Source organism: Ruditapes philippinarum, unplaced genomic scaffold (assembly GCF_026571515.1).
Source record: "Ruditapes philippinarum isolate M1 unplaced genomic scaffold, ASM2657151v2 ctg4786_1_1_1_1, whole genome shotgun sequence".
In the NCBI taxonomy this organism is placed as follows: domain Eukaryota; kingdom Metazoa; phylum Mollusca; class Bivalvia; order Venerida; family Veneridae; genus Ruditapes; species Ruditapes philippinarum.
Window position 1 is genome coordinate 1,478 of NW_026865212.1, and position 25,224 is coordinate 26,701.

Sequence of the window (25,224 nt, forward strand, 5' to 3'; positions counted from 1 at the left end):
TACATTTGAAACCCATTTTTATGACCATTGTTGCTATCATCTAGAGCTTGATTATATACTGTCTTAAGGATTATGTTATCAGGTTCTACAATCTTTAACCTGGTCCAGTATTTTATTATCCTTACAAACCCATGAATATATAAGGGAGATCTTCCCAGTTCGCCGTATACATTTATATAGATATAATTTAATATCGATGAAACAAATGAGTCAAATAACTGAATATGAGCCGCGTCACGACAAAACCAACCAAAATGGGGTGCATCCGCGCAGTCTGATCAGGATCCATGTTGCTCGCTTACAAAACCCTTTTACAAGTAAGAGAAACTGATAGCGTTGAACAAACTTTAACACAAGACTTAATTTTCTGGTAACATATCACAAACAATTCTAAACAATTTACCCAGTATTCCAAAATTATACATTTTTAACCATGAAACCATTTCCATCAATAGAATCAAAACATTTCATCATATCAACAAAATATAACATATTTTCTGTTATTTTCATTAAATATATTTTTCAACTAATGACAACAAGTACAAATAATGAAATATAGGCATCTACCGGTACAGTAGACATTCTTTACGAAATCAGAATTAAGCATCCAAAATAGTGTAATGTTTGTTACAAAATTTCTCAAATCGATTATTTAATGACAGTAGTAAATAAACAATTTTGACATACAACTAACAAGATTCCAAATTTACTTACAAAATGCACAAGTCCCACAATAGCGGGAAACATCAGCATTATCAATCTCCAGTAAATGTCTAAACTACAGGGATTTATAAACAGGATTTTTGTTTTGAGCCATACCTCAGCAAGTTACCTATGGATTTAGCTTTAATTCTCTTTAAAATTTAGAAGTATGAAATCACAAAACTTCCCTATTGAAAAAGGAAGGTTTGATGATTCCAAGAGAACGTAGAACTTGTAACCTATGTACCAGTAATTCTTTAGGCGACGAATTCCATTATCTTTTTGAATGTTCACATTTAGTTAATACAAGAAAGCTGTATCTTGATAAATATTTCTATGAACGTCCAAGTGCTTTAAATTTGAAAAATTAATGAACCATAGTAATAAAGACTATCCTTTTGAAAACTTGCCATATTTTGCAAAAATATTATGTTATTTTTAAATAATGTTAGCTTATTAGATTTTTGTCTTTTCTCTTTGTTTTTTCTCGCAATGATTTTTGATTTTTCTCTCTCATCCTCCATTACCAGTCAACTCCGTTCAATTATTACTGTAATTTTATTACATCATGGAGTTGTATGACCATTTATAATTTGCCATTTTGTAGTATTTTGTTTTTACATATTATTTGCCATTTTGTATTATTTTGTATGTATGTACTGTTTTATGTTGTCACATGCCCATATGGGCCCTGACGTATTCAAATAAACCTATATACCTAACCTAACCTACGCGGTGATCTCCCCTTATAAGAAAGCTGTACCTTGATAAATATTTCTATGAACGTCCAAGTGCTTTAAAATTTGAAAAATTAATGAACCATAGTAATAAGGATATCCTTTTGAAACTTGCCATATTTTGCAAAAATATTATGTTATTATTCAAATAATGTTAGCTTGTTAGACTTATAAATGTCTTTTCTCTTTGGTTTTTTCTCGCAATGATTTTTGATTTTTCTCTCTCATCCTCCATTACCAGTCAACTCCGTTCAATTATTACTGTAATTTTATTACATCATGGAGTTGTATGACCATTTATAATTTGCCATTTTGTAGTATTTTGTTTTTACATATTATTTGCCATTTTGTATTATTTTGTATGTATGTACTGTTTTATGTTGTCACATGCCCATATGGGCCCTGACTTATTCAAATAAACCTTGAAAACCCACGCAGTGATCTCCCCTTACAGGATAAGTGGCCATCACGGAGTTTGCAGCAGACTAGCCTGGGTTCCAGTCTGTCGATTTTTTGTTATGTTTTCTGTTTGGCAAATCGACAAAACGACGAACGAATACGGAATAGCGCATATGTTATGAATAAAAAAATGTTTTAAATAAGCAAAAAATATCAACGCCTGAATCCCAGGCTACAAATGACTGTCTACACACAGGAATATATTCGTAATTACCTTTGTAAATAAATAAAGCGAAACGTCGTCAAAGTTAAAAACTAATATTTAAACTTAACATAGCAGCTCTACATATAATGAAGTATTGATGTCTTTTTCAACATTTTTTTTCTCTAATTTAACAATTATATTAACTAAAAAGACAATAAAGTGCTGCTATATTTGTTAGGAGGTACACGAAACTGGGTGGGGTTATATGCACAATAAACATATTCACATCTTATAAGATGTCACCAATGCACTTCCTACGTTTTGCAACATAATTATTATCTTCAAATATAATTCAAGTTTGCGAAGCATGCGAGAGGGGTTATCTTTTTTTGCATTTTTTGCAGCTAATGAAGATTTGTTTAAATGTCCAAATGGCGGAAAAGTGAGAACTTCTGATTAGTCGAATTGCATCAGTCTCCATATAAGCTTAAATTAGGAATACTTGGCGAGGTGTTCCGAAGTTAAAGGATCGAGCTGCAAAATTTTGGTAAACGGTTCACTTGGTAATATTAAAGTGCTTAGTGACATTGTTAAGAAATTACTCCCTTTTTTTAAAATCTGTCTAAACCCGTTTTCACTGAAAATGTCTATCATTTAGAATTCTATGCCTGTATAATTAGTAAGAAATCCAAGCGAAAGCATGATAATGAAATCAATTAAAGTAACATTATGTATCATAATTATATTCTAGCAACAGTCTTAAAACAAATTAAATACTTAAACGACAACAACTCAACTCAACAACACCAACATCTCTTCAACTCCAATAACCTCAAAGAACGCGCGACGCACATGTGAAAATCAGTCTACACGACTCCTTGCGCGATCGGAATGTTGCGCGACCTGAATGTTGCGCGATGTGATATTTTAAAGTCTTGACATGCCTTAACAATGTTCAAAATGTCGCTAAAGTAGTTCAGTTATACATGTACAGACTGTTGTGCAATACAAACATAAGTACAAAAATACATAAATATACATATTTTCTCAATAGGATATGCAACTATTTGTTCAACAATGCAACTTAGTGCAACATATTCTTGTATAAAGGAAATGTGTCTGTATGATTGTACTATTTATGGTATACAAGATTAATACACTAAGTTTGGAGAGACCTTTTTTCAACTCTTTAACAGCAGAAAATAAACTGATAAAAAACCCTTTCCAGCTTTACAAAATATAGCCAAGTAATCTTTATAAAGACAGGTCAAGCAATTTTATTCATAAAATCTCATATTTTGTGAAATTAGTACTTGCGTTCAACAACATAAAAAGTCGTAAGATGATTGTAAAAAAATGTTTATTGAAATAGTAGAATGAAAATGTTAAGTTTTATATTAAAACGATTGACATAATAAATATAATAAACAGAATCACTATCGATGGTTATATGAAAATGTTGGTTGCAAGTTTAAAAGGTAAGTAAGGAATGTGTCTTATTTTGCATTGGCTTAGGATATGTTGCCTGCTTTTTAAATTTGTCTTTTGACGTCTTATTTGTGATATGCAGGCATCATAACCTCAGATCCCCTTTCAAAATTCCATTTTATTTAGTTCCGCCCATTGTTTTCTCGTTTAGGGCAAAAGCATTCTTTTACTTGGGGACCATACGCCGCTTTTCATGGAATGGCACTACTGTGTCACATTGAAGGTTCCATGATAACCGCCGTATGAAAACATCTGCGGATGTTTCTAAATTCAAAATTTCACCATTTTCGTGTTAAATGTTGAATTCTGCTTAAGCCGGTGCTAGGGGGCGTGGACGGTAACTTGCACTTTCCAGTACCGTCCATGAACAGGCTCAATCAAACCGAGCCTGCAACATTTTCAATTTTGTTGTGTTGGACTTTCTTTAGGAACAGAACAGAACAGAACAGATACTTTATTAAGATTTGTACATTGTACATCATCTATAATACAATAATATTTACAAGCATAACGTCAATATAATGGTAATAGCAAGTATGACATTTTCAAAATTCTTAATCTTAATTTATCTAGTAACAAGAAAATGAAATAATAAATATGTATACTACAAATTAAAAAAGTAAAGACATACAAACAGGAGAATGAGCAATAATGATGTTTAACGCTCAACATTTAACAATGTGTTTCTCAAAGCAAGTGCTTCTTTAACAAATTTGGATAACTGAATTAATTCATATTTACTATTTGAGTTCAATAATTGTAAAAATTTATAAACTGATGGATTTCTGGTATATTTAATTTTCAAATATTTTTTTCTTAACTCTGCATAACAACGACATATACAAACAAAATGAAATTCATCTTCAATGTCTGAGGCATTACAACATAAACAATACCTTTCTTCTCTAACAATTCTATTTCTAGAATATCTGCCAGTTTGTATTAACGTCAATATAATGGTAATAGCAAGTATGACATTTTCAAAATTCTTAATCTTAATTTATCTAGTAACAAGAAAATGAAATAATAAATATGTATACTACAAATTAAAAAAGTAAAGACATACAAACAGGAGAATGAGCAATAATGATGTTAAAAACCTCAATGGAAATTACAAGACTTGTCTCTGAAGAACATTATCAACAATTACAAGAGTCAAAGCCAAAAATGATTGAACTTGAAAATGAACTTAGATCTAAACTAAACAACAATGGTGAAATGAATAGAATTTCACAAGAAATATTCAACAAAACAGAATTAAAGAAGAACACTATTGTTGCAAATCAAAATAAGAAAATTAAGCAGCTGACTGACAAAAGAGACTGTTACATTATTGAAGAATCTGCACAAATTTCTACATCAAATCGCAATGATGAGAAAAGAAAAAGACAAATTTCCAAGAATCAAAACAAAAACCAAAAAAGAGAGCAAAGAACAAATTATGAACATTCAAATAAAAATGCCAAAGAAGAGGTAAATGATAGAGACAACATTAAACCATTGGCACAAACAAATAACAAAAATGCAAAGCCAAAATCAATGCCATCGAATGTTTCAAAAAACGAGATATCCCCAGGCAGCATGAAGATGAAATACAGCGAAGCCGTGACAATGGGGAAACAACAATACAAGAAAATTCATGTACCACAAGAGAGCAACATACAACACCAGAATGGAAAAAACACATTACACCTAGAGAAAACTATTCAGGAACTGATCAAATGCCTACAGAATCTAAAAAGAACAGACGATTCATTCGAATCACAAACAAGAGAAAATGGAAGAAAAACAAGAAAATAAAGAAAGACATAGAAAGGGGTAAGAACACTATAATAAATCTTTCTAATAAACAGCTCAATAACACTGAATATCGATTACTTGGTAAAGGTTTAAAATTCTGCCCAACACCAAAACCCCATAATAGAATTCAACTTAAACAAGATGTTTTTGAATTTACAAGAAAACTCAGATTGAATGAATATTTTGCAGCAAAAGAGGAAAATAGTGAGGGAAATGAAAACAATAGTACCAATAATTATGACATTAACAGTAAGAAGAAAAACAACTCTACTTTTATTCCCCCTTCTGGCAGAGATTCCAATCTTGATTTTTATATTGAAGCAATAACAAATGAAGAGTTAAAAGCCTTGCAAAGCCTACAAAAAGATGAAAATATCATTATAAAAAAAGCTGATAAAAGTTCGGTTATTGTTGTTATGAACCGTACTGACTACATTAGAGAAGTTCACCGACAGCTTGAAAACGACCAATATTATAAGAAACTTGAAAATAATCCAACTGAACAATTTAAAAAAGAAATCTATGAGGAAATTTATCAAATGGATAATATAAGTTACTCTATTAAAGAATCTTTGGTTCCTGATAGTGACAATAGAGTTCCAGCTTTTTATATTTTACCTAAAATCCATAAACAATTCAATTCTGATCTACCACTCGGTTACCCTGGAAGACCAATAGTATCTGGATGCGGTTCATTAACTGAAAAGATATCATCGTATGTCGATAATATACTCAAACCACACATGGAATCATTACCCTCATATGTCAAGGATACTACAGATTTTATCAGAAAAATACAAAACATAACAAATATTTCAACAGAATCATTTTTAGTAACAATGGATGTATCATCTTTATATAGTAATATACCGCATAATGATGGAATAAAAGCATGTCAGTATTACCTTAATCAGAGAACAGGACAACAACATTCAGTTAAAGACATTTTACATCTTATTGAAATAGTGCTTACAAAAAACAACTTCCAGTTTGGTGATGATAACTATATACAAAATTTAGGAACAGCTATGGGAACTAAAATGGCACCATCTTATGCTTCATTATTTATGGGAAAATTTGAAATGGACTTTTTAAATACATGTGAAAGAAAACCCTCAATATGGCTGCGATTTCTTGATGATATTTTTTTCATTTGGGACCACAGTGAAGAGGAGCTTATTACATTTTTTTACTGAAATTAACAACTATCACAACACTATTAAATTTACTTATAACTACTCAAAAACAAATGCAACATTTCTAGACGTAAATTTGGAAAAGAAAGATAACTGTGAAATTGAAACTAGTGTCCATGAAAAAATAACAAATGCCCATCAATATATTGAATTTTCTTCATGCCATCCTTTGTCATGTAAAAAAGGTATTCCATTTAGCCAGGCTAAACGATACAGACGAATTACATCAAATAACAACATATATGAAAAAGACTGTGACAAACTACGAGGTTATTTCCGTGCCAGAAACTATCCAGAAAATATCATTACAGACACAATTACCAGAGCATCAACTTTATCGAGGGAGGATACATTAAAATTAAAAGACAAATCAGAAGAACGTGAAAATATTATCCCCTTTGTGTGTACATATAATCCATCTTTACCTAATATAGGTAAAATAATTAACCAATATTGGAACCTATTGAAATTTTCTCCAAATGAAAGTGTACGTAAATTATACAAATACAAACCAATTGTTGCTTATAAGAGACCGAGAAATTTACAAGACAATTTAGTTCATACTCATTTAAATGCCAAACTCATGGTTGGTTCAGTATCTAAATGCTGTCGACCTCGTTGTACTCATTGTAATAATATTGTTGAAACTAATAATTTTTCAAGTACTACTATACCTAAAGAATTTGCTATAAAACGTGATTTTTCATGTATATCTTCAGATGTCATTTATCTTATAACTTGTAAAAAATGTAAAAAACAGTATGTTGGTCAAACTCAGCAAAAATGTAGTCAAAGAATGAATAGCCACAAATTTGATATTAAACACTTTCCTGACACTATTACCAATGTATCTGAACATTTTAATTCTGAAGGGCATTCTATCAAAGATTTTTCATTTATGCCAATTGATAAAGTAAAGAATAATTGGCAAAGATTATTAAAAGAAACTTCATGGATGTATAAGCTAGGTACAATTATTCCTGATGGCATGAATTCCAAAATTCTTTATTAATTTTGTAGATTATAATTCTTCATTTTAATATATATATATTTTTTTTTTTTTTTTATATATATAAAAAATTGTATTTTCTAATTTTTGCTTAATATGTCTTAAAACTAATTTCATGCCAATATGTAGTTTATGCGGGTTTTCTTATTTTACATTGCTTTTTACTGCATCTCCACCAGTGTTTTGTATCTTTTATAAAGATCCTACATATAGCATTAATACGCCAAATTATGTATTACATTTTGACGTTGTTGTCCTTGACGTCATATGACGTTGACGTCATTTCCTGTAAACAAAGTATACCTGATGAAGACTTTTGAGTCGAAACGTTGTATATTTTTCAAATAAAATAATTACATTTTTAAATTGAAACTGGAGTTGATTTCTATATTCAAACTTATACAAAGACAAAGTACTCATTCTTAATCTACAGAAATAAAATCTAAAACATCTTGGCAAGATATCCAAATAAAGTTCATACTCAAAACTACATTTAACATTTTTGTACATATACAATACAGAACTATTATCTAAGGTAGCATACCATTCCTGTTTAAAAGAATCAATAACGCGACTTCTAAATTCAAATAAAAATATTTTTTTGTCAATAATATTAACATTATCAAAAACATATGAAAATCCATAATCATTTAAAAGCTTTTTTACATTTGAAACCCAGTTTTTATGACCATTGTTGCTATCATACAAAGCTTGATTATATACTGTCTTAAGGATTATGTTATCAGTTTCTACAATTTTTAACCAGTATTTTATTATCCTTACAAACCTATGAATATATAAGGGATATCTTCCCAGCTCGCCGTATACACTAGCATTACAGGTGTTAGGTTGAACTCTTAATAACCTTTTACAAAATTTTAAATGTATTCTTTCTAGCTCTTTAGACTTAGTATATCCCCAGATTTCACATGAATAATTTAATATCGATGAAACAAATGCGTCAAATAACTGACATAATGTTCTGGGAGAAAGGTCAAATTCTTTCAATTTACAAAGAAGTACATTCATTGCCTTCAAAGCTTTACCACTCAGATATTCCTGATTTAATGTAAAATTGCCCGTATAATTAAAAACTGTCCCAAGATAATTAAAATCATTAACTACTTCAATATTTAGGGATTCTTTTTTTCTCTATTCTATTGTATTAGAAAACTGCTGTTTTTTGTTTGTTTGATTGATTGGGTTTTACGTCACACCGACACAGTATTGGTCATATGGTTACTGGTGGAGAAAGACCTCAGGTGCCCTTCCGTGCTTTATTTCGGGCACGAACGGGCACCTAAGTAGAACAACTGATGTTCCGTCAGCTAGCTGGATAGCTTTATCAAAAAAGAAAAAAAAAACAACAGAAAAAAACCTGTTTTTAAAAAAATTTCTTCTTAATGAAATATAATACACAAAGCTTTTATATCGCATTGTGGTCCCCTACAAAAGTAATATAAATCATGCCCTTTGTCAAAATTGGCCGTGCTTTGTAAGTTTCACACCAGCGGATATTTCTAAATTCAATATTTCATCATTTTCGTGTAAGCCGATGCTTGGGGGCGTTGACGGTACTTGCACTTTCCAGTACCGTCCATGAACAGGCTCTATCAAACCGAGCCTGCAACATTTTCAATTTTGTATTAGGTTTTCTTTAGGGATTCTGCTTTTCTATATTTTAAGTAATAAGTAATAGTATTCTTTTGTGTAACTACAATGCCAAGAGTTTAAATGTAGCGTTGCCTAGTAGACATCTACAAAGTTGTATAAATCATAATCCCGTCCAACTTGTGGATAACTTATTTTGCGTAGACTTGTATAGTAAAATGTATATAAAAATATGATAATAATAATTCTAAATTATACAAATATATTAAATATAGAAATATATTTATAAAATCTTAGAACTTTGAAAAAGAAATCTAATTTAATTGTAAAGTAACAACCAAAGAGCTTCACAACCGGCAAATCGTTTTGGATACCTTGACACTTCTCAGTCTAGGTGGATCATCAACTATCACTTCTTTCATATTTTGCTATATACTATAACTACTTCCTTTCTCAAATATCTATTTCAAACTTCCGATGTTTCTGTCTCATTATCATCTACATCACGTTTTATAAGATTCATAACTCTAGTCTGAATATTTCCAGAATTATTTCCCTATAAACTTGGATTTCTTTTCAATAATAATTGTTATTTTTTGCCCTTACTTCTTTACTTTTCAAAAGATCAACTTAAAATTTTATTAAAACTCTAATACGATAATTGATAATGGTATGACAATGTTCTTAACTCTAGCATCTATATATTTTCCGAATTATTTTTCCGTTAAAATTAGTAATTTCTTCCTTTTTTCTAGACAGTAATTTCTTTATTTTATCAGGGTTTCAATTCAGACTTTAAAACAATATGTTTCTTATCAACATCTTTGTCATATGTGATAATATTTATAACTTTAGCTCCTGTTTTTCATGAATAATTAATCTTATTCTAGCATCATTTAATTTTTGAGCTCATTGAATTTATTTGAAAATTGTTATATTTTTGTTCTTCATGGTATCTACTCTGGACTTAAGATAATTGCTAATTTTTCGGTCGAAGGCCCTCTAATTTCACCTTGACTTCCGCTAAAATTAACAGTAAAGAAATCAATATATTGCATTGGTCATTTTAACACTAAAAGCCTGTTCGATTGATAATTTAGTAGATCTTCCCGTTATAGGTAGAGGGTCTGTTCGATAGCGCGATGGAAAAGATATAAGTCAGAATGAATATACAAAACACAATAATGATATTTTCTAGATGTTTCTTACAGCTTTTCAATAAATATATGAACTCAAATATGACAGATCGCCATTTTGATACTTTTGCATTCGATTGGGTTTCTCTTCTAAGCTGTTCTAGTCATTATATTCTCTTCTTTGTTTTATTATAAATTCCTATTCAAATCACATTCCATTTTGATTAAAAGCAAATAATGTAAATAATTTTGTTTAAATCTAAGATGATCATTAATGGGGAAAAATATTGCGGGTAAGAATGAACTGAAATAAAACTATTGAGAATAAAATGTTCTGTTTGCGGTAAGCATGGCTAGCAGTAGGTTATCCTATGCAAATTAACATGTTTGACTTCGGCCGAGCACTTTTTTAAGATACTTCTTGTTATTACTCACATCATGCATGACAAGGTTCATAACTCTAGCATCCTTATTTCAAAAGTACTCATAATTTTACTTTTAAAGCTGTTTTTAACCAAATTTCTTGGACATTGGCCAAAAAGCTTCTTAAGGTGATTTCTAGCTCAAGTACGAATATTGGTTAATTGGGGTTAAAAAGTAGGTCATACAGAGCAAATATGGAAAAGCCTAGTGAACATTTTAGAGGCTACTGTTTTGGTCCAGATATCCTAGAAATTATTCAGAAAGGTTGTTTCGATGTTTTCTGGCTAAAGTTGAATTAATAGGCATATAAAATAGGTTATACAGCCCAAAAATTGGAAAATCAGGTTAATATTTTAGAGGCTAATGTTGTGGTCTAAATTTCCTTGAAATTAGTCAGAAAAGTCTTTTAGGTCATCTAGGGTCACAAACTAAGTCACAAATTCTAATTCGATAGATTAAAGCAGCACACCTCTAGATTTAAGCTAATATCCATGAAAAATTTTGAAATGTTTTTAAAAATAAAATATTGTGAAGTGACCAAAAGGAAACAATTTACACATTATCAATGGCACTTGCAACCCACGAAATTAACCAAAAAGAGGTAAAAATATGCAAAATAGCCCTTGCTGCATTAGTAACGCAGTAGAAATATAGTTATAAATACAGAAGAATCAGTCATTAATCGCACATAACATGTAAATTATTAATTTAATATTGAATTTTTTTACCTTATTAAAATCTTAAAAATCTTAGAACACTTTTCTCAAGTTTGATTTTATTAAAATATCTTGGCTCATGTGGAGGCATGTAGCTTTAACATATTTTAACCTACGAGAGGTAACATATTCAGCCCAAATATCCTGGTTGTTTGTCAGAAAAATGTTTTGATGATTTTTAAATATTGGTAATTTTCTGTGAAAAAACTAGGCAAGTCAGAATATTGAAAAACCTTGTTGATACTCTTGAGGTAACATTTTCAGCAAAATATCCTGAGTTTGTGTTGATGATTTTAGCTCCAGTTAAATATGGATCAACTTGGGTAAATAATTAGGTCATAGAGTCTAAATCTGGTATAGAATATGTGAATTGTGTAAAATCATGGAAATCTTCTCAGCTCATATTAATTCCGAATGAAAGACCTTATGTTCTCCAACACGATAAAGGTTTACAAATGTGTTGAACATTTTTTCCTCCACCCACAATGACCACAATTAGGGATGGTTTGAATTGTCGTTGCTAAAGTAGTTATGATTAATATTTGTTGCTTTTTATTATTATTAATATTATTATAATTATTATAATTATTATTATTATTATTATTATTATACCCCACCACAAAATGTGTGTGTGTGGGGGGGGGGGCTATAATGGATTCGCTTTGTCGCGTCGGTTGGTCAGTCCGTCCGTCAGTCACCAAAATCGTGTCCGCTCTATAAATCCTATACCGATTAAAGGATTTTCTTCAAACTTGGCTCAAATGTTCACCTCAACAAGGAGATGTGCAGAATCCATGTTGCCCATGTGTCAGCTCAATGTCAAGGTCACAATTGAAGGTCAAATTTCAAACAATCAAATATTAGACAGTATGTCATGTGCGCTCTGTAAGTCCTACATTAATTGAAAGATTTTCTTTAATCTTGGCTCAAATGTTCACCTCAACAAGATAATGTGCAGAACCCATGTTGCCCTTTTGCCCGGTTAAGGTCAAGGTCACACTCGAAGGTCAAAAATTGACTTAGAAAATATTTTTGAATTTTAACATGTATTTGAATATTTCTGAAACTAGAAAAGGTATATATATATATGGTGTGTCACAATTAAGATATGCAGGTCAAGTTTCATCACTCTGTATTGCATTTTTACAAAATTATGCCCTTTTTAAGTCTACAAATTTACAAACAATCAAATATTAGACAATAAGTCGTGTCCACTCTATAAATCCTATACTAATGGAAGAATTTTCTTCAAACTTTACTCAAATGTTCACCTCAACAAGGATATGTACAGAACCTATGTTACCTTTGCGCCGGCTTAAGGTCAAGGTCACACTTGAAGGTCAAAAATTGACTTAAATTGAAAATGTTCTTAAATTTTAACATGTACTTGAATATTTCTGAAACTAGCACAGGTATTTATCACAATATCTATACTTTTAAAGAACTAACCTAAATATTTCAGCCACAAATGGACATTTATTTTCCCATTTATTTCAACTTTAAAATATAAAGATATTATAAACTTACCAGTAATACATGTAAATATTTCATTAGACACTGTATACTTACCACTAATAAATATTTCATAGAAATTTACATTTACTTTAATAGCTCTGAAACCAGAAAAATATTCACTTGAAACTATACAATATATGAAGGGTCACAAGAACACTCAGTAGGCAAAGTTTTTCCACTCTTAATTACATTTTGACATAATTATGCCATTTTCTTAACTTCACTGCTTTTGTTTGTTTTAGTACATTGGGAAAATGAAAGGTTATTTGTTACTGTTTCGAACATGATTTGACAATATATACTTATACTTTTACCTGTACAATTTGTCTTTTTTTCACCAGAAATAATTTCTTTTTATGTATATGTATTTGTTCCACTAAAGGTATTCCATTAACCACCTTTCCAAGTCGTCTTCTGGCAAGGACATTGGTTTAGGTATGAATCGCATTCAGCGATAGTTTTATTATTATGTGAAATATTAGAAAGAAATAGAATCCCTGAAGAAAGTCCAAAAAGGCAAAATTAAAATTGAAACTATTGCAGGCTTGATTTGATTGAAACTGTTCATGGACAATACTGGAACCACAGTTAAACCGCAAGTTGACCTTTGTCCGTTGCGCAACTTGTCTGAATATTTCTTGTCCGTTAATGTATCATTCTATTCTTGAAATATTTCTGGAAACATTTAAATAATAATTATCAACTTCACAAATTTCTTATCTCCAACGTTTCGAGGAGATAAACCTCTCTTTTTCAAGCAGTTTCTGTTTATTTTATCAATCACACTTTTTCATCTTGTCTTACAATATGTTTAAAAAAGAGTCTCAATTGTTTGTGCTATCCTTGGTTTTGGTGCGCATGTCATAGGCTATTTATTCTCATGTATGTCATATAATTGTACCTTAGATTTTTTTAAAAGTCTGTGCATATGTATCCATAAAATGAAATCTCATCTTTTAGTTTTGATAAAGAGGGGTTTATCCCCTCGAAACGTTGGAGGTTAAAACTTTGTGAAGTTGATAATTATTCTTGAAATATTGTTGAAATACTGGAAGAGATACAGAACACCACTCAAGGGGGACAACCATAACAGCCCTAATCTACAACCATTCGGATCGATACTGGCACGTCAAATGTCACAATGTTACAGTTTCCACAATTGATTGTTAAAGTAAAGTTAAGCAGCACGCCTCCAGATTTTTCCTAATTTTCATGAAAATTTTAAAAATGAATTTAAACGTAAAATATTGTGAAATGAACAAAGAAAGTACTTGACACATTATAATCGGCACTTAAAATCCACGTAAATTACCAAAAAGAGGTCATGATATGCATAAATAGCCCCTACTGCGTTAGTAACGCAGTAGAAGTATGGTGATAAATACTACAAAATACAAAATTAATTGCACATAAGATATAAATTATCACTTAAATTTTTAATTCGTTTACTTTTCTCAAAGTTTTCCAGGTTTAATTTTCTTGAAATATTTTGGGTCATCTGGAGGCATGCAGCTTTAAGGCTAGCAGTCTTATTTACAGAAAGGCAACACTAGTTAATCTGCTCATTTCCATGGAAGACTTATGCAGCTACTTACTGTTCGCCAAAGTTTGTCTGCCGATGAAATCGCTCTATTTTGTTTAAATTTTTTTGTTTAAAGTATTTTCTGTACAGTGCTGTAACTCAACTGTATGTATTAAATTTAGACGTTAAATAGTAATTTTACATAGTACACTCGATTTGAATAGGCGGGGCTAACTTTAAGTCGGTTATAGGTTATACACAGAGTTTTAAGAAACTAATTTTCTCGCTTCACTTCGTTTGATCGAAAATTAATTTATTAAAACTCTGTATATAACCAATAACCTATACATAAATCATAATACAGTTTCAATACTGTAAGGAAAGATTCAAATACCACTTGTCCGACAGACATTTCCGACACTACTTGAGACATACTTTATTTGAGATAGAAATGCAAGTTTAGATATTAAATTAGATTTTATGTCAGTATGTATTACATATGCATGGACATTTAAGAACAACATCTACGGTACAATTATATAACATACATGAGAATAAATAAGCCCTGACATGCGCACCAACACAAAAGATAACACAAACAATAGAGACCCTTATTTCCATTCTTGTCCCTTACTTCATTTGTTTCATGCTATAAAACTTCTAGTATTAAAATATTCTTTAAAGAATACTTCGCTAGTGTTCGTTTGATTGAATGCGTATGTTGAAGCACTATTAAATGCAATAGATCTTTTTTATGGTACAAAAGCCGAAAAATCATATCAAGAAGTTGTTAAGAGTTTACGTCTCACAAACTTTGTTATTGTAGCACACCAGACCACACTTAACCGGATACACTACAAGTTATTGTTAATAGCAAGATTTTGCCTTTTAATAAAACTGGTTACGAAAAGTAGGCCAATCTCAAATCTGCCTTTAAACGGGAAGATATAATCATTACATTTTTTAAAGTCTAACAGTAACTTACAAACATACAATTGTGATGAATAATTTAAATCAATGAGAAGCTAAAATAGATAAATGGTAATCAATATGATGGGTATGGTTATTATAGTACGGATGAGTTAAAATAGCAACACCGGTAAATAAAAGACTCGGACTGAATGGAATATAATGCTATGCATTAAAAAGTGTTTATTTTTTTAATTACGTTAAAAACGTTCAGTTTTACTTAAGTTTAACGTCCAGTGATATAATTCATGTTATTAAAAATTTGACTTTATTAACAACCTGTGACTATTAACCAATCAAATATTATATTTATATTAATATTTACGCGTTTTGTGACTAAGTCGTTGGATCTTCCTTTAGTTGCCCTTAAATGTTTTAATGTCTGTTTATTCAAACATGTTTCGGAATTAGCTGGTACTTGTTTCAAAGGTATAATTGTATTTGAGCTTATTTTGCCTTTTCCAAAACATATTATTCATATTCTTTCTTTACATATAATAATTGTATTATAAAAACTTTAACCAAAAGCTGTTCCATCATGTAAAGGGCGATAACTTGAATGTATACTAGCGCCGTTTATCAAGCGCCTTTATACAGTGATCATCCACCATTAAACGTGTTTTCTTGAATACAATGGTAAGCTTTCTTATTTGCAGTGGTAATAGGTCATGAAATGACCTTTATATTACATATTCAGTTTTTCATGTACTTCATATTCTAATTGTTGCATGTATATTCCATTTGTTTTAGATTAAGCGCCTTAGTTTACTGATGAAAGTTGACAGACATTTTTAAATGCTCTGAACGCAATCTCCATTGCATCACTTCCACGTTCAAATAAGGTTTTCATATAATGAAAAGCACATCTTCATAGCAATTGAATAATTAATCTATTTCAAGAAAGTAAATATGCAAATTGAGCGGTTTATTTTATAGAAATGGGGTGAATGTTTAGTTCAATGCATGAATAAACATAAAATATTTCAGTTGTAAATTGGGTAAGGTTTGACAGCTACGTTTGACCAAATTATATCAGTATCAGTGATTTGTGAGAGACAAAATATAAGATACAAGTGTTTGCCTTTTATATGATTATCAAAAGATAATATTGTTGACTAAAAGTATAATGAACTACACTAGTAAAAAGCTGAATATGAAGAACAGAAGAAAATTGGCACGCTTCATTTCATGCCAGGTCAATCTGTTGACAATGTCATTAATTCAATGATCAATCTATTTTTACATCATGTGACAATCATAAAGCTTATCGCACATTCTGATTATTGTTTAGAATATCAAAGGGGTAATTGAGCCTTTTGATAATGAATAATCAGCTTGATTTAGTCTTAGTATTATAATGATAATAGTGACATGAAATGATAAAACACATTCAAATTTGTGACCAGAAGTATGTGAAGAGGTTAATTAGTTTGTTGTTGACTGATCTTCAGGGAAAACATTATAACCATAATAAATATGGTCTACAGCACTTCAGTTGGGACAGACAATTGAAGGCCAATTAAGAAGTGAAGAACATGTTGAAGAAATAATTATAGGATATATATATTACAAAGTGAGCCAGCCGACCTGGGAAACAATGACATAAATACTTTTGAGCTCAATTAATTAGCTGACTGGGAACATAATGACTACACTTGGTATATCCTATTATTTATCGACCAGTTTACTAGTAAAATGATTTTATTACTGCAAACCAGTTAAACTGAACAATGTTTTCTTTGTGAAAGATCTAAAATGTTGACCAAGGAAACGGTCACATGATTATGTTTGTGCTTATTCAACTTGCTGAAATCTGCTGACCAAGAAAGTAATGATACATGTTAATGTGTGCCAATTCAATATGCTAAAATCAGAATCATTCTTCAGAATTTATTTTGTAATAAATCAGTCTGCAAATGAGGGAAATAATGTTATGATTTTTGTGCAACACTTTTCGGCTGACCATTACAATACTGACCCAATTTACATTGTAAATGTTGATTAATCTGTTAATTAGAAAAATATCTGTTATACTTTTTAAGATCAACTAATGAAACAGACTAATAATAAAATGATTAATTTTGTATAAGACAAATATGTTGACAGGGAACCTGATGAGTGGTCATTTTAGTTTTGTCATATAAAACTATATGATCATAAAACTGATAACAATATTGTTCATGTGCTTGACCAATCTACTAAAAAGGAAATTTATCACAGTTATTTTGTCCTACAACAATCAACTGGTCATGAAAATTGTGTCATGACTCCTTGTACTAGAACGATCAGCTGTTCAAAAAGATAATGACTTAGATATTTTGTTCTACAACACAACAAAGAAAACACAACTTGACTTACTTTTTTTTGCTAGCCCACTCTGTTGACCAGAAATACACAACTCGACTTACATTTTTGCTAGACCAATCTGCTGACCAGGAATACACAACTCCACTTACATTTTTTGCTAGAACAATCTGTTGACCAGAAAACACAACTCGGCTTACTTTTTTGCTAGACCAATCTGCTGACCAGGAATACACAACTCCACTAACATTTTTTGCTAGAACTATCTGATGACCAGAAAAACCCAACTCGACTTACACTTTTTGATAGGCTAATCTGCTGAACAGGAAGGAACACAACTCGATTTACTTTTTGCTAAACCAATTTGTTGACCAGAACAACATAACAAAACTTACATTTTGCTAGTCTTCTCTGCTGACCAGATAAACACAACTTGACTTGTGCAGGATAATAATAAATTAAGTGAGCTCTTAACTTATATTCCAAATAGGAAAGAATACCGAATTGGCTTGATGTATGCTAGACCAATCAGCTGATCAGGAAAATAAAGATTCGGCTTTACTTGCGCTCCACCAGCTTTCGGATTAAACTTGATGACATGCCTTATGTGTTAGACTAAACTGATTATAAGTAAAAAGTGACATGTAATTTGTGTTTGATGCATGTGCTTTTAAGACAAATAGGAAAATAGTATTAAAGATGGATGTATGGCCATAAACATAATGGCATGACTTTCTTTGTGATATATCAAGCAAGTGACAAAATAAGTTTTGGCATGGTCTGTTTCTCAATCTACTGACCAGGATATAATTAACGTCATTGTTTGATTCAAGCAAACCTTAATTTCTGACCAGGAATTCAAAAGAGAAATTGACGACAAAGATATCTGGTGCTAGACCAATTATTTTGGGCTAGACTAATATGTTGGCCGTGAAATTCGGGACATTTATATTTTGTGCTAAAACCAAACTGCTGGCCAGGAAATTAATGACATGTATAAATTGTGCTAGACCAATCTACTGACCATGAAATTGATGCTAAGGTTATTTTGTGGTAAAAAACAATTATTTTGTACTAGACCAAGCTGCTGACAAAGTAACTGATGACATGGATATTTTGTGCTAGACTTCACTGCTGACAATTGAATTTAGGACATGTTTATTTTTGTGCTAGATAATCTGCTAACAATGAAGATGATGACATCTTGATTTTGTGCTAGATGAATCTGCTGACCATGAAATAGTAGATATTATATATTGTACTAAACCAATCTGCTGACAATACAATTGATGACATGGATATATTTTGTGCTTGATAAATCTGATGTCCATGGAATTGATGACATTTATATTTTGTGCTAGACCAATCTGCTGACCATGAAATAGAACACATGTATATTTTGAGCTAAACCAATATGCTGAAAATAAAATTGATGAAATGGATATTCTGTGCTAGAGCAAGCTGCTGACCATTAAATTGTGGACCTGTATATCTTTTACTAGATCAATCTGATTACCATGAAATAAAAGACATGTATATTTTATGCTAGACCAGTCTGCTGACCATGAAATTGCTGTCATTGATTTTTTGTGCTAGATCAATTTGCTGACCATAAATTAGAAGACATGTATATTTTGGGCTAGATAAATCTGGTGGCCATGAAATAGAAGACATGTATATTTTGGGCTAGATCAATCTGCTGACCATTAAACAGAAGACATGTATTTTTAAGCTGGATCAATCTGCTGACCATGAAATTGATGACATGTTTATTTTGTGCTCAACCTATCCGCCGACAAGGAAATTGATGACATGGTATTCTTTTTGGTAGACCACTGATTGTCATTGATGAAATTGATGTCATGTATATTTCTTTGCTAGAATATTCTGCTGAAAATGAAACGGAAGATATGGATATTTTGTGCTAGACCGATATGCTGACCATGCAATAGAACACATTTACAAATGTATATTGTGAGTTAGATCACTCTGCTGACCATGAAATAGAAGAGCTAGACCAAACTACTGAAAATGAAATTGATGACATGGATATTGAGCCTCCAGAATCATCCTTATTTTCATGAAAATTTTGAAAATGTGTTTAACAGTATTATTTATTGAAATAACCAAAAGGAAGTAATTTACACATTATCAATGGCACTTGCAACCCACGTAAATTACAAAAAAGAGGACAAAATATACAAAAATAGCCCTTACTGCGTTAGTAACGCAGTAGAAATATTGTTATCAATGGTGAAAAGTCAGTCATTAATCGCACATAACATGTAAATTAATACTTTATTCTTGAATATTTTTATTTTTCCTTAAATCTTAGTACATTTTTCTCAAGTTTGATTTTATTGAAATATTTTCGCTCATCTGGAGGCGTGCAACTTTAATCTGCTGACCATGAATTAGAAGACATGTATATTTTGTGCTAAACCAATCTGCTGACCATTAAGTTGAGGACATACTTATTTTGTGGTAGACTAATCTGCTGACCTTGAAATTGATGAAATGTATATTTTTTGTTAGGTCTACTTGCTGACAATGAATTTGAGGACATGTACATTTGTACCAGACCACTTTGTAAATTTTAGGATAGATAAGAGTCATGTCAAATCTTTGTCCACTTAAATTATATCAAGATTAATAATTTCAGCTTGTCTCGTCAAATTATATACAAGTATCTTAATACATGTATATGCGTTTTATTACATGCGTTATGCATTCAACTTGGTGAACTTGAAAATCTTTTCTGATTAATTTCTTAATGAGAGTTCAAATTCCGCCAAAGGCTTTGCTCCCTAGCTGTGCCAGTCATATCCGGTCATATAACTGCTTTTACGTAAAATATTACACGGACGAGCCTCTGAGGTTGTCATTCACTAAAAAAATATGAAACTTAACACTGTCGATGTGACCATAAATCTTATCTGCACATATTTGAGAGTTGTTGAAGCCGGTAGTAAATTGCTTTACGCGCGCGATCATGTAATTTGATAACTTGTAGCATTTTTTGTTTTCTTTATTTGAAAAAACAAACGCACCAAAGGCTGATCAAATATGTATGAAACTCAACCTTCATTTTTGCTTCGATTGTTTGCCTAAAACATGAATAAAGGTCTACCGTTAAATATCCGTCGCATTTATTTTTGTTAAAGAATAACATTGGTAACACTAGATATAAACCTCTGTACAACAACCTCCGTACAACAATTAAAGTTACGTATGGTATGCTTAATAAAGAAAACGCTTTTAAAATAGTATCACATACCGTTTATTCGTGTATTTTGAAATTTTAATCATGTCATTATGTTGTATCCTTTTAGTTTCGATTATTGCATTAGAAATGTTTATTACTTATCAAACTTTTATGGCAAGATACTAAGAATAACGCTAAACGTCATCTTCTGTAATCTCTGCAATTTACTATATATCAGTATTATGTGTAGAATATAATGTTGAAAATTTCCTTTCAAAATCTGGGATGGATATAATGTCATTATAGTGACAGTATGACGCCAATAAAGAATAATATGCCCGTCTAATAATAATTTAAACAGGGGTTCATTTTGTTTTTATTTTCAGGCATTCCCCGTATATCGTAGTGAAAAGGGAAATTTTGTGACCACTGAAACCTCAAATGGCATATCTATTTCAGAAAGCTGGGATTCGATTTGCAAAAACAAAAGTAGGTTAAAATTATCATTGGTATGGAATAACCGCATTTATGTTTTAGAACACCTTTCGAACACCTTAAGGCGGCGCCTCTCTGTGTTCCTCAGATGTATGTCTTGGTTGTTTCATACCGTTTTGATCACATTTTGTTTGTGTCCCTCCTTGTTTTCTCGTCTACGGTAAGTATCTTCCCTTTTGCCTTTAATGTTTGCCTCTCCCTTTCCCGAATCTCGAGTCCCTTCTCCCTATGCTCTTTTACTTTATGGGCCTATCAATCAATCAATCAATCAATCAATCAATCAATTATTTGTTTTCTTTAATTTCTTTGTCGGTTACTATTATTTCCTTTTTAAATATTATTTATATTATTGTCCTGTCCTCCAGGACTCCTTGCCACTGGCTCTTGTTGCTGGGTTGTTTTGGGGTTGCGTTCATTGTACGCCGCATTTCCTTGCTGATCTTGATTATTATATTTTAACCCATAACCTGCTGAATTTCTTAAATGGACTTCCAATTTCCATTTTGGAGCAGTCCATTATCAATTTCAAGTATATCAAGATGAGAATTTGAAGTTGGCCAGCCAACAGTGTAAAGCCTGGTCAGACTGCATGATTGTGCATGCTGTTCTGGCACTATGCTGGAGGCAAAAACGAATCATTTTCGCCTTTAGCAGAGTTAAGGTTGAATTATCAAAGAATGTAAAAGGGACTCTTTATCATACAGCTAAAAGCACCAGGTAAAGATGTATGAGTTGTTTTTGATTGATTTATTTCAGTATATAATACATATTCATGGACATTTAAAATGTGTTTGGTACAAACATCTAAAACATACACGAGAATAATTAAGCCATGACATGCACACCAGTAACAAGGATAGCACATAAAAGAGACTCTCCTTTCTTTTGTGGTCCCCAGTTTTGGTGGCATGACATAGAGAGCCTTAATCCAGTGCAAATAAAAACTTTCAATTAAATATAATCACAGTTAGATCACAGTTATTTTATCACAGTTAGACTAATATTGTAAACAGAGAAAAAAAAATTGAGTCTGCATCTAGTAAATCATTTGTCAAATAATGAAAAGGGATCCGTAAACATACAAAAAGTGATAATATTGCAGTCTTTATAATATTAAGCTTGCTTCTGTCCACAAGCTACCGCATACGCTCCATCACACTAGTATTTAGGCATGCGACATTCAAAATTCAAAATAATGACATTTATAATCATCTGATTGAAAATAATCTTCACAGATGCTTATCTATTTTTCATAAAATAACCTGTAAATGAAAAGTGAAGAATATGGTTCTCTAAGGTTTAAAACCATGATATTCTGTTTTATATTTTTAGGTTTGGGAGTGTTGAGATATGAGACGGCTAATGTGTTGTCTAAAGATTTGATTGAACAACTTCCTGCCGATGTAATATGCCTAATTTGCCTTCAGAAACTGCGTGCATGTATATTCCTTGAATGTGGACATCTACTTGTATGCCAAGATTGCCAGCATTTCTACACATCTTGTCCTGTTTGCCGCAAAAAAATTAAGTCTTTTGTGCATACCATTTTGGAATTGCCATTTAGATCTTAATCATGACAGTTACGGGCATAGAAACTGAATCTCACGCGCGTAAAACAACGAAGGGTTAAAATTAATGTGGACATTTGTATAATATCAATTTAACAATCTGCTTTTAAAACTTGAGATTTTTTCAGAGGCTGGACAATTCTGCTTTTCTTTCATCGCCATACTTTATTTTATTAAACCTACAGTGCAATAATGTGCTGCAACGTACATATTCATTTTACTTCATGCATAGCTGTGATCTGTTAAGTGTTATCTGCTTTGTTTACATGTTATCATATTTTTTCTCTCATTTGTTATTTATGTCCTCGTTTCATCGTTTCTAATTTCTATCCATTATATAGCTGTAATTGGTTGTTTATAACCTACATGGTAATGTTTTTTGTATCGCAAAACATTATTATACACAAATCAAATAATAATTCTAGTCAATTACCATGAAAAGATGTGAAAAGGTCTCGCAATCAAAAATGTAAATATGAATTGGATATTTTGTAGGGTCAGAATTGCTATATGTTCCTTCAGGATCATTAAGGTGTGCATGATTGAATAACGCTAAAGTCACTCGGTGTTACAGGGTCCGAGAGATGTTGAGATTCCCACCTTCTTTCATTAAAATGTAGTCTGCGAATTTCAACTATTTATCGTTGCATTTCATTGGTATATACGAGTCTTCCTTCTCCAGATTTATTGCTCAAAATAGCAAATGTTGAGTACTGTGTGTAGGATGTTAAAATTGACTCTCCCTTCATAATTGTGTTGTTATATTGTTGATAGTGTTTAGGAATGAATACAATTGAAATCGGTGCTAGAGAACGAGAGAGATGTTGTAATGTCCGTTATTCCTCCTGAACAGTCTAAAAAAACTTGTGATTATTACCTTTTTATATTTTTGTTAATATTTCGGGGATTCTCTTGTCATGAAGAATTTATAACAATATTAAAACACTGTTGAATTTCGTTAGAGAAACGACAAGGAGGAAAATGTGTTGTTCTTGTTGTTAAATTATACATTTAGCCAGTTATAGATTTATTTCTTGAAATAATGCATTTTATTACACAACTTTTATGCTCTCGTTTGAGTGAAATAAGTTTTCTCAAAAACTATGTTTGGAAAGCTGTTTTCCCTACTACGGGTCGAGTAAAGTTGGCCATTTTTTTAAAACAATGCCAGTTTTCTTAAAGGCACTATTATGTCCACCTAGTGTGTAAGTTTAAAACATAACATATCTTTTTTGTGTTAAGCCAAAACATTTAATTTATATTTACAAAGAGACAGTGTATAGCTACATGTATTTTCAATATTTTCACATATCAAATTTTGCATATTATATCTTTATAATTATGTTAAGTTAGTGCCAAATGTTTGCCTTTTTTACGATAATAGAGATATTATTTCATTCACTGACAGTATACATTGTATTTAGTGTGAAGAATGAATTAGAAAAGATATTCATTTATTTTAATAATTGTTTTTATAGGGTAATTATTAAAATTGTGTTACGTTTATAGGGGTATTTCTTTAAATAAAAGTTAGCATATACATCAATTGTGTTGTTATTGCTCATAGTTGTCCAATCACCCCTGTACTTAAGATTTATAACCATTTGTGTAATGACAGTATTTTTTGTGTTTTGCTCACCATCATTATTGACAAATTTCAATTAACTATGAATAAAGATATGACATGTGTTTTTAATTTAATGTATACACTATCGGAAATGTGATAGAAAAAAAACACTCCAAAACACTACAATTTTGAATTTTGTATAACTTTTACAAATAAAATTCGTGGTCAGGTTTCGATTGTTCTAAATAGCAATCACCTCCCTCACACACCAGAATTTATAAGCACACAACAACTGACAACGGATATAAATTAAAGTACTGTATTGTTATCTATAGGCTTTTTACGCTATATAACACATGCTTTATAAAGGCCCCTTCACAATTTGCTGAAGGCCTCTTCGCAATTTCAAAATACTAGATTCACAACTGAAAAAATGTCACTTTCACAATCAAAGATTACATTGGATACTGTCGCGAAACAGTAAAACAACAAAATTTCAAAGTATATTAAGTAGCGACACCTCTTATTCTAAAATATTTACAAACTGATGAAATCAGAGGTCCTTAAAAAAAGTTTAAGTAGCCCTGTGAATGTTTTGTTTTTACCGGGATCTTTACAGATAAAAAAACACAAGAGAATTATATTACTAGTATTTGA

At 31.1% G+C, this 25,224-nt stretch overlaps 1 protein-coding gene and 1 long non-coding RNA gene across 2 annotated transcripts; both read left to right on the plus strand.

Moving 5' to 3' along the window:
- The first annotated feature begins 5,252 nt into the window (after positions 1-5,252).
- LOC132728186 (uncharacterized) lies at positions 5,253-6,527 on the plus strand. The gene has a single exon (XM_060713817.1). It carries the CDS (start codon positions 5,253-5,255, stop codon positions 6,525-6,527), a length of 1,275 nt encoding a protein of 424 aa, XP_060569800.1.
- Positions 6,528-15,932: 9,405 nt separating this feature from the next.
- On the plus strand, positions 15,933-24,527 carry LOC132728187 (uncharacterized). Its single transcript, XR_009625453.1, has 3 exons — positions 15,933-16,064; positions 21,324-21,426; positions 22,765-24,527. It is a non-coding gene; the product is annotated as an uncharacterized LOC132728187 (long non-coding RNA).
- The last annotated feature ends 697 nt before the right edge of the window (positions 24,528-25,224 follow it).

Coding starts and splice junctions, on each gene's coding strand:
- LOC132728186 (XM_060713817.1), top strand. CDS start 5,253: ATGCCTACAGAATCTAAAAAGAACAGACGATTCATTCGAATCACAAAC.